The sequence below is a fragment of the Carassius carassius genome, chromosome 13 (genome assembly GCF_963082965.1).
Source record: "Carassius carassius chromosome 13, fCarCar2.1, whole genome shotgun sequence".
Classification (NCBI taxonomy): Eukaryota; Metazoa; Chordata; class Actinopteri; order Cypriniformes; family Cyprinidae; genus Carassius; species Carassius carassius.
The window spans coordinates 621748-633503 of record NC_081767.1 but is presented as its reverse complement, the minus strand read 5'-3'; the positions used below and the strand labels follow the sequence as shown (position 1 = coordinate 633503).

The following is an 11756-nucleotide window of genomic DNA, read 5'->3' as shown; positions in this document are numbered from 1 at the left end:
CCCGCTCTCTCCCTCTCCCGCTCTCTCTCCCCCTCTCTCTCTCTCTCCCCCTCTCTCTCCCTCTCCCGCTCTCTCTCTCTCTCTCTCTCTCTCTCTCCCTCTCTCTCTCTCTCTCTCCCTCTCCCTCTCTCTCCCTCTCTCTCTCTCTCTCTCTCTCTCTCTCTCCCCCCCCCCTCTCTCTCTCTCTCTCCCCCCCCCCCCCCCCCCTCTCTCTCCTGGATGGTCCGCGCTGCTCGTGCTGTGTCTGCGGGTGCCAGCGCTTCATCCTCCTCATCCTCAGTGTCTTTGCTCTGTATCGAGGTCTATGAGGAGGAATGGACTGAGGATCTCCAGCATGACGCGCGCGCTCTCCGTCCTCCTGTGCGCATTCTCTCTCCTCCGAAGTAAGTAAAGAGCTCCGTCTGCTGTTTCTGCTCTAGTTTTGATGCCACTCTTCGGTCACAGAAGTTAAACCCTGTTGCTTCAGCTTTAGAAATGTCTTTCTGTGCTTTCCTAAATTTATTGCTGTTGTAAAATTTTGAGAAAACGTGATTGTTGTTGCTTTCATTGGATGCAAATAAATGTTCGGACATTCTCTGTGTGTTTTGTGGATGTTTTGAGTAAGAGCTTCATACACAGCTGAACTATTTAAAGGCACACTACGTTTATTTCTTTTACGGAAATTGGTGGCACCTTTGATAAGCTTCATTAAAGTGATGTATATTTACATGAGATCAAGATACCAGTTATATGAGATTGTGATAATTCAACACAACATCGTGAGCCGCCATGATGAGATCACGTGACAAGCTCTGTCACAGTTTAACACTAATATTCATAATAATCATAATGTCAATGTCAATGTCACCTTTATTTATATAGCGCTTTAAACAAAATACATTGCGTCAAAGCAACTGAACAACAATGATATATAATGATATATTTACTGGATTTATCACATTTGGCAAGTGCACACGACACTTTACAAAGCTTGAATAAATATGTGCTACAGACTCAACCCAGCTAACAGAAACCTTTCACCAACATTCCCATTTAGTTATGGAAACAGTATTTCTGAATGTTTTTAAAAGTTTTTATTTATTCTTCTTCTTCTTCTTGGTTATGTGAAGGTTAAGTAAATACTTCTCTAAAGGTTCTGAAACAAGCAGATGAACATTTAACTGAAAATGATAATGATAATTTAAAAAATAAGTTCCATGAAGTATTTCATGAAAGCTCAATTGTTCCCGTAGCTCAAGTGGTAGAGCATTGTGCTATGAAGCACAAGGTTGGGGTTCGATTCCCCGGGAACACATGATAGGTAAAAAATGATATAGCCTGAATGCACTACTGTAAGTCGCTTTGGATAAACATACATTTTTAATTTTAATTTAATTTAAATTTTAATTTAATTTTAATTTAAATGTAAGTATTTATAATTAATGTTTGTGTGCTAATGTTTTGAGAACATTATTAAAGACCAGACAATTTTCAACCAACAAAATGAGTGTAAAAATAAAATGCCCAAACAGCACTTGTTATAGAATCCAAAAAAAGAGAAAGAAAATAAAAAAGAAAATAAAAGATTATATGAATGTGTAGCATGAAATGGAAATAAAAAATGCATATGAAAAAGAAGAGTTTTTCAGCTAGACCTCATACTCTCAGGCTGATGACCGTCCAGAAGCACATTGATATTTGGCCAGATGTAGGCCAGTTGAATGCAAACACAGCTTACTGCACCTTTAAGAGACTACGTCTCACGTTAATTCACTGTCGCTGGCCATTTGAGGCCATGTCTTTTTGTGCCTCTGTCTCTTCTCTATAGCTGAGGACAGCCTGCGGTCATAATACACTTTAACCAGTCTCACACTGGCTGCACGCTCATGGTGTCCGTGAAAGGACCTGCATGTGTCCAGATGTTTGCTCTGAGCCTGCAGAGGATCCTGCTCCAGGGCTTCAGGATGACTCTGGGTGCAAAAGAAGGCAGAGACGAGCAAGTCTTCTAATGTGTGAAGTGTGTGTGAAGTGGCTGCTGTCAGACAATTATCTCACTGCATTATTTCAGTTAATGGCAAAATGAATGTTTGGAAATGTAGACGGATATTTCCTACTGACACACTACAGCAAGAGATTGAAATAACTGACTTACAACCATTTTTTGTTGGTTAAAATACGAATGTCCGAAGACTTTTCCATATATTTAACTTATTTATTATTTTTATTTGCTTTTATTTTAAATTAAAGCTTTAGTGATTTTCTTGTTTTTGACATTTATTTATTATTTCTATGTTCTCAGTTTTAGTTGTTTTAGTTCATTAAGTTAAACTAAATGAAAATCAGAAATGTTGCCTTAGAAATGCTAAATAAAATAAGTTACATTTGTAATATTTTAGTTCAGGTTGTTAAGGGTTTTTTTTTGTGGTTTTGGTTTTTGTTGAACTTAACTGTAATAACTCAGCTTGGTAGTTGTGTAATTTGAAAGACACAAAATATGTGCCTGTTGAAGTGGTTTTATCATGACTGTGGGTTACAGCGCTAAATGACAAAATATTCAAAATATACAGATCACTGCTCATTAATATGAATTAATCACAATTGAAGCTGCAGGTCTCGGTGATGAGAGCAGCACCTCGTTAGAGCTGATGATGAAGCACACTGACTATTCATTTGACCGATTGGTCATTAATTCTATTAGAGGCCAGTAAAAATTCCTTTAAGTGTTGTCCTGAGTCAGATTAGATCATGCCAGAGAAAACACAGCATCTCAGCATTATTTATATGACTGTTATGAAAAGATGGAGCTGCATATTTACAAAGAATCAGTCTGCACACTTGATCTACTAACTGACTAAACACCATCCATTAAGAGCCGAGGGGTGAAAACTTATAATAAAGATGTCAAATTTTTCGTATTTTGTTTAAATATCATATTTAATCATTTAGTACTGTCCTTCAGAATCCCCAGAAGACATTAACAATTTACCCTGATCTTCAAATTCAGAATTTGCATTTTGTAAATCATTAAGCTGAATGTAAAGTTTTGACCACAGCTGTATATCCGTTATTTATAAATTATTCATGGATTTTTTTTTTTCCTGAAATGTTTTAGAACATTCAGATTAACTTTCCCATAATGTTTGCAAAATGAAAAAGTGGAATTTATCCTAAATGTTTGTATAACCAAGAAAACAATATTTTTAAAACATTTGAAAAAACCTGGAAATTTTGAGCATTCAGAAATACTATTTTCATAAGTTAACAACAATTAGCCCAGTGCTTTTGGAACATGTATAGCTGTGAGCAACCCAGCAGAATCAATTATTATATATTTTTACAGTTTTCACCAGGGGTTAAGCATCTTTCTCTCTTTCTTACAGAGTATCTCAGCTAATCAGTCGTCATGTACAACAAGTGCATGCACCTGAAAATCATATTGCAGTATTTCTGGTGGTTACTGTCACCATCTGTTTGTTTTATAACCCAAGCGAGTCTGTGTTCTTGTGGTCTGAAGTGTTCTCTGGCGGTCTGCAGGTGGCTTCTGTGCAGACTCAGAGGAGCGCCTGATGAACTGGCTGCTGGGTAAAGATCGCTATAACAAACTGATCCGGCCGGCGTTGAACAGGACCGAGAGAGTGACCGTTCTCCTGCAGGTGTCTCTGGCACAGCTCATCAGTGTGGTGAGTCAAAACCTTCACAATCTCAATGTCTATGCTTTTGTAGTGTATTTCAATGGCCAAAAGTTTGAAAGTTGCACCAGAGATTTCAAAATGCATTTCCATGAAATATCATATTGTTACATTTACATTTATCTGACGCTTTTATCCAAAGCGACTTACAATTGCTATATATGTCAGAGGTCGCACGCCTCTGGAGCAACTAGGGGTTAAGTGTCTTGCTCAGGGACACACTGGCGGTTCACAGTGGATTCGAACCCGGGTCTCCCACACCACAGGCATGCGTCTTATCCACTGCGCTAACACCACCCCATTGTTGATCAAACAATCACCGAATTAGTGGTCCTGAAATGAGTGTCAAATAATACAACATGAGCAGGAACAGGGCTGAGAAACACCAGATTACAATGTCATCAGTCACTAATATAAACCAGTACAGATCTAATGCTGCTGAAAAGGACATTTAGAATGTAAGGATGTATGCAATGCCTGCAAGTTTCCATCAGCGATGCATTTCTGTGTTATTATTTCTGTGAATTATTTCCAGAATGAGAGAGAGCAGATCATGACGACGAACGTCTGGATCACTCAGGTCAGTGTCAGCGGCTCGTCAGATCTCAATTATTACTCGATTAAAGCTTCATCAGCTCTGGCGTCCTTGTAGTTGATCTTGAATTTATCCTATAATCAGTACACTCACGTCCATTCATTACACCGCTAATCAAGTGTGTAATTGTCTGACTGAGGGAAAGCTCATATATGAAATGATAAGACCGTTGTGATTATCTGCAGAACTGGAATGATTATCGGCTGTCGTGGGACCCGGCGGAGTACGAGGGAATCGACAAGCTCCGGATCCCCTCCAGACACATCTGGCTGCCTGATATAGTGCTGTACAACAAGTGAGTTTCTGATGAGAGAAACCCAGATGCTGAAGGAGATAATGACCGGAAACTGACTTCGGTCCTGCAAGACACGAGCCACCAACTTTCACCATTGTGCCTCTGAGCAAACAGCCAGCAGTGTTCACTCCAAACAGCATTATTATCTTTAACTGATATGATTAAAACATTTCTATTGAAAAAAATACATAAAAATACATTATAAATGCAACACTTTTGTTTTTGCCACGACTTATAAGACTTTTTCTATGTACACAAAAGGCCTATTTCTTTCAAATATTGTTCAGAAATCTGTCTAAATCTATGTTGGTGAGCACTTCTCCTTCGCCGAGATAATCCATCCACCTCACAGGTGTGGCATATCAAGATGCTGATTAGACAGCATGATTATTGCACAGGTGTGTCTTAGTCTGGCCACAATAAAAGACCACTCTCAAATGTGCAGTTTTACTGTATTGGGGGGAAAAAAGTGTTGCATTTATAACTTTGTTCAGTGTATATTTAATGACAAACTTTAACTTATTTTAACTTATTGCCAAGGCAACATGTATGCGTGTATATATATATATGTGTGTGTTATAATAATATATGTTATTTTGGTTTAAAAAGCACTAAAATTACTACCTGGGGGAAAAATGTAATAAATTTGAACTTAAATTAAAAGTGAAAAAGAAAAAAATTGCAATAATTTTAAATATTTAAATAATAAAATGATAGAAGCAATTCTATGTAATCTATCTAGTTTTTGATTTACATTTTCAATAAACTACATATTTGGAGTGCAATTATATATATATATATATATATATATATATATATATATATATATATATAATTAAAATAAGTAATTAAAATAAATAAAAACTAAAACTGAAATAAAAATAAATGAAACCCATAGTATAAAAGATAAATCAAAATATTACTAAACCTATAATAGTATATAAGTAATATTAAAGTAACACTGAGCCCAATTCAAAAATAAACAGTCAATCTTATTTAGGTGGTTCACATGACTATTCTGCAGAATTATATCTACATTTTCATTAAACTATTAGTTATTGTAGTGCAATATATATAGTTATTTATTTGTTAAATATACTGTATATTTTGTTAGCTTAAAATGCCCTTGTAGTTGTCACATATCTAATATTCTTCTTATTGCTCCGCAGTGCAGATGGGACGTATGAGGTGACGGTCTTCACCAATGCCATCGTCCTGTTCAATGGCAGCATCGCTTGGCTTCCTCCCGCCATTTACAAGAGCGCCTGCAAGATCGAGGTCAAGCACTTCCCCTTCGACCAGCAGAACTGCACGCTCAAGTTCCGCTCCTGGACCTACGACCACACCGAGATCGACCTGCTGCTGAAGTCCGACGCGGCCAGCATGGATGACTTCACTCCCAGCGGCGAGTGGGACATCCTGGCTCTACCAGGCCGGAGGACGGTCAGTGCTCTGGACCCCACCTACGTGGATCTGACCTACGACTTTATCATCAAGCGCAAGCCGCTCTTCTACACCATCAACCTGATCATCCCCTGCGTGCTCATCACCTCGCTGGCCATCCTGGTCTTCTACCTGCCTTCGGACTGCGGCGAGAAGATGACGCTGTGCATCTCTGTCCTGTTAGCGCTGACCGTCTTCCTCCTGCTGATCTCCAAGATCGTGCCACCCACATCGCTGGACGTTCCTCTAATAGGGAAGTACCTGATGTTCACCATGGTGCTGGTGACCTTCTCCATCATCACCAGCGTGTGTGTGCTGAACGTGCACCATCGCTCTCCGAGCACACACAGCATGCCGGACTGGGTCAAGCTGGTGTTCCTGGTCAGACTCCCAGCATTGCTATTCATGCAGAGACCGGGGGGAAACTCGGCTCGTCAGCGTCTGCGGCAGACGCGCCATCTGAGGGACCCTGGATCTCTGCTGGGCCTTGGTGCTCCTAACAGATCCGGCATGTCGTCATCTGCCTCTGCGCTGCTGGCCTCAGCTTCGGCTGTCTCCTCGCCGGGACACTTTTATAACCGAGGACCTCAGGTTCAGTTCGGCTACGGCTCTCGCAGACACGACTCGACACAGGACCTGAGAGGGAGCAGGCCGGCTCCAGAGTGGGGATCTGAGATCCAGGAGGCCGTGGACGGCGTTTGCTATGTTGCTGACCACATGATGGGAAACGATGATGATCAAAGTGTGAGTGACTTTACTGCTTCCTAGACACACCTTTCAAAGTCTCTTCTGTTTACTGAGGCTGCATTTATTTGATCAAAAATACAGTTTTTTATTTTTCAGGATTCACAGATGAATAGAAAGTTCAAAAGAACAGCATTTATTTGAAATAGAAATCTTCTGTAACGTTATACATGCCTTTACTGTCACTTTTGATCAATTTAATGTGTCAGTAAAAGTTTTAATTTATTGCTTGCCCAAACGTTTGAATGGTAGTGTATGATAATTATCACAAAAATATCAACATTGCTAATAATCAGAAATGTTTCTTGATCAGCAAATCAGCATATTACAATGATTTCTGAAAATCATGTGACACTGAAGCTAGCTGTTATAAATTCACTGTAAACCACGGCTTCACATGTCTTATTGCTTTAATTTATTTCTGTGATGCGCAGCTAAATTGTCAGCATCATTACTTCAGTCTTCAGTGTCACATGATTTTGAGAAATCATTCTTATATGCTGATTTGCTGCTCAAGAAACATTTCTGATTATTAGCAATGTTGATATCGCACCGTGGAACAACTGGGGCGGGGGGGTGTACTGGGTGGGAACCAGTGGAGGACGGACCATGGAGGGAAGAGACAGGAGGAACCTAGAGCAAGAGAAGCCAGGCGGGACCCAGGCCACAGCCATGATGGTGGCCCATGGTGGAGCCGACGGAAGGAGGAAGGGCTGACGACTCCAGGGGGCCGATTGACAGTAGCAGACCAGGTGGAGGAGGAGCCCGAGGTAGAGATGGAGAGCCGATGAGCCAAGGCATCACTGAGGATCTGGAGGGCGCCACTGACCGATGGCCGCGGTATAGCCGGAGCGACCGAGGACTGAGGTGGAGCCGGAGGGCAGAAGGAGCCTGACAGAGCCAGAGGGACGGAAGGATGAGGTGAAGCCGGAGGAGTGGAGTTCCGAGGCAGCAGATGGTCGACGACAAGACCAAGGTGGAGCCGGAGGGACGAGGGAGCCCGGCGAAGTTGGTGGACTGATGGGTCATGTTGGAGAGGAGGGAGCTAGGAGCCATGGTGGAGCTGCTGGGTCGAATGGCCAAGGCAGAGTCAAGGGATCCTCCAGCCATGATCCTCCAGATTGAGAGTGGCAAACCCGTGGGAAATCCAGCACACAGATGATGGCTGAGGGTGAGCAAAAGGGCTGACAGGGGACAGTGGTGGCGATGGAGAACCAGCGATGACAGGAGAAGGCAGGAGTGGGAGGGTGGGTGGGAAATCCAGACAGACATCTAGTTCCAGGCTAGTCTCGCGTAGCCAGACCTTCAGACTGGGTACTGAAGGTCTGGAATTCATGGCAGCTTTCATTGGCCAAGGCCTGCCCATGAATCACAGTTTGTTTCGAGGTGTGGAAATGTCGCCACAATAATAGGCTGGTGTGTAAAACTCTCAAGCATATTTTAAAGATTCTATGCTGCGAACTTTAAATATTTCATATACTTTTGAAAATCCAGAGTTTAGTTGACCCTGAAAAGCGCTCGTCGTCACAATTCTAAACACGATGACTTTCTTCTTTCGTGAGGAGCCACAGTATCTTTGCTTCCAGACAGAACTTTAAAGAAAGTTACACACATGTCTCATAGAAATCCTTTGAAAAACCAATCCAATGATGACTTTGACACTTCTGAAGTGTTTACACTTTTGTGTCCCATATTGCATCACACGTTTAGCCAACGGTCAGTGGGCATGATGTCTGAGGCTGAGACTAGTTCCTGGCAGACAGACCGTTCAAGACTGACAGAGAGTTCATATGAAGGCAGGAGAAGAGGGGGCATGTCTGCATATATATCCAGATTTACTAGATCCTTATTACTGTACATAGATCGCTACTCACCCTCAGCCATGGTGCAGTGGGCGGAGCTTCCCTCCGCGCTCTCTCTGTCCATGACACTCTCCACCATGGTGAGCTCTGTTGCCAGCTCCTGGTTCGCACCTGGTTCGACGTTGTGGTCTCTGGCTCCACTGCGATCCTCAGCTTTGTCGCCATCCATGGCAATGGCTCATTGGTCATGGCAGGCTCTGGCTGTCCATCAGCAGTGGGCTCAGGGTTCAGCTCCGCGCATAGGGGTGGTGGTGGGCTGGGCTCTGTGTCCGGAGTGGGGCTGGTGTCATCCGTGATGTCCCAATGATGTTTTTCCATACATCCCCAAGAACTACTAAGAACTACTGTAAACAGGTTCGTAATAAATATGAATAATGCATAATCTATAATTAATTTTAAAGTAAAGGTCATAGTAAACCACTAGTAATGACACATCAGAAGGAAATATTAACAACTTGGAGCAGTATTCTAAAGTGAATAACATGATAACTTTCTAGAAATTACTGAATCATTATAAGCTGTTGAGGTTTTTGTAAGATTCTGAATAGTAATTCCTTTTGCTAGATCTGGTAACACTTGAGTTATTACATTACTAGTGGGTTTCCCAGATCTTCACTCTAGAATTAATAATATATTATGCATAATTCACATTAATTGTGATTAGCTAATAGTGAACTGCCACTTTCAACTGAGTGCTATTACTTTCTAATCATTAATCAGAGTTTCTTGTTAGTTAATAATAGTTAGTGCATTAGTTATTTGTTCCTGTGTAGTAATTCATTAACAACAAAACATTCGAAAGTGTTACCAAACAAAGGATTATTTAATGTAAAAGTATTTGTTATCTGTAATTCCATATCATCCTAAGAACTCTTCGAGGAGATTGATGGCTTGTAGAGTTTTTATGACTTTTCACTTGTAAATCACAGGCCATAATTGCCCTTATCGATCTAAAACATGAAATATTTGCGAACGGTTCAATTTGTGAGAGTCAGTGATTGTGTGAGTCTTATTGGCATTTAAAAAAGAGAGATGAGAGTGATTTGTTGGTGAATGCAGCTGGCTGAACTGTGTGAGTATTTCATTTGCTGTAATTCTGTGTGCAGGAAACACTAGTCTAACATCTCGCTCGTAAGATATTACCTGAACATTATGGTTTACAACAAATGGAATTATGCAGTATAAGTTAAATGTCATTTCAGTTTAACAAAGAACATTTATTCAGCAGACACACAGGTGGGAGGCAGCCAAGGTTATGCTCACTCTTCAGCCAGAGCCCATTGTAAGAGCATCGATCGTGTGCTTAAATCACTGTGGAAGAGAGAAAGAGAGAGAGAGAGAGAGAATAATAGTGAGAATCAGAAAGTGCCGAGGACAGCGGTCTGAGAGAGATGGAGTAGTGGATCAGCACTGTGTTCCGAATCATTCTGCCTACATTTGTTTCCTCGTCCCTTATTAGTGCACTAATGCATCAATAGGGTTATTAACGAGTCGGTCTCTGTGCATCCGCAGGTCATCGAGGACTGGAAGTATGTGGCCATGGTGGTGGACCGCCTGTTTCTGTGGATCTTTGTGATCGTGTGTGTGGTGGGAACACTAGGTCTGTTCCTCCAGCCGCTCTTCCAGACGCAGACCGCAGCCGTCCAGCAGCCCAGCGCAGAGCCGTCCAGACGAGACCGAATGTGAGGTCTGACCGGGTCACCTGCAGCCCGAGATCTGAATGAACTGTTGCTTTATATTATCTTATTCAAACACATGAAGCTCTGATTGATCTGAGCATGAAACACCAATAGTGTCACAGTCATTGTGCCATTATTATATTATAATCTCACTGTTGAGCATTTTCCTCACATCAGCAATTTTTTTACCCAGAATATGGCCACGGAGTGTGTAAAGTGAAACCAAACGGAACTGCAGAATTTATTATTGTTTTCAAACAGGTTTCACGCCCTTTGTCTGCCATTGGTCTGAAACATCAGTTAACCCCGCCCACCAACTCTTGTTATAGGTCGAGACATTGTTAGTCACTTTTCAGGGAAATAAACCTACAGATGACTACAGAGATTCCCTGCACATTAAGATTATTTAATCTATTTTTATTTAAATTGGTGTAGGGTTTACTTTGTAAAGATTTTCACTCAAACATTGCTAGTAAGCTTCACGGAAACACTAAGTAACACTGAATTAAACATGAAATCATGAAGTAGAAAGATTGAAATAGTATTTTCTTGTAAAATGTACTCCAAATTTCAGTGGTCTTGATAGATACACAAGGTATCTCTCGGTATTCACTCTTATTTGCAGCCATTCATGTCCATTTTGGCAAAGTCTTGATGAAATCAGCACAAATGTGTCTGTTCTACATTTCGTCGGAGAGGAAGAAGAATCACCTGCTCGTCCTCGTTTCATTTCACACTATTCTCTTCAGCGCCGGTGTGTTCAGGACTCAAGAATTCATCAGCTGTCGTTTTATTTATCATGTTATGTGTTCCTCATTGTGTTCACCTGAAAGAACCTTCAGATGATGGACTCGTGAGTAGAGCGCCACCTGCTGGCTGTACTCTCATTCACAATGGAATCCTGCAATTATTCTGTATCTAATGCAGACTACAGAGCATCACTATCATTCACAGCACAGAATACTGTATCTCTTTATACAGATTTTGTTTTATAACAGGACAGGTTACACCGAGGTGTTGGAGGTTTTATATTTTCCCAAAAATCCACCCAGGACATTGCTGGAGTGTGTGTGCGAGAGTTATGGAGTTTATGGTATATATATATATATATAATGTCAGTCTGAATCAACAGCTGTTTGAAACATACATCGCCTACCATTTCTTGGGAAGCCAACATTAGGGTCACTCTGATATGGGTAGCTATTATTCTCATATACTGATATTGATAGTGATATTTCAGACAAATGTATTACTTGGATTTTTCTGTCAACCAGTATTAAATGTGTTCTTCATGGTAAAACTATAAAATCCTCCTGTGCTTTATCCTGTAACAATGTGAGAATCAGCTTCACGCGCGCTGCGTTTTAAAGAAGGTAGGGGTGAATTCAGGTAAAGTGGGATACTTTTGCCATTTAGATGACTGGGGGAAAATGCCCATATTAACTTGAATTCACCCAATTCAGTGGCCGA

General features: G+C 41.1%; 1 protein-coding gene across 1 annotated transcript; it reads left to right on the top strand.

Annotated features, from left to right (window-relative positions):
• Positions 1-206: 206 nt before the first annotated feature.
• Positions 207-11593, top strand: chrnb4 (cholinergic receptor, nicotinic, beta 4 (neuronal)). The gene is made up of 6 exons (XM_059564505.1): positions 207-383; positions 3514-3659; positions 4204-4248; positions 4449-4558; positions 5728-6745; positions 10120-11593. The coding sequence occupies exons 1-6, from the start codon at positions 305-307 to the stop codon at positions 10291-10293; spliced, it is 1572 nt and encodes a 523-aa protein (XP_059420488.1). The 5' UTR covers positions 207-304; the 3' UTR covers positions 10294-11593.
• The last annotated feature ends 163 nt before the right edge of the window (positions 11594-11756 follow it).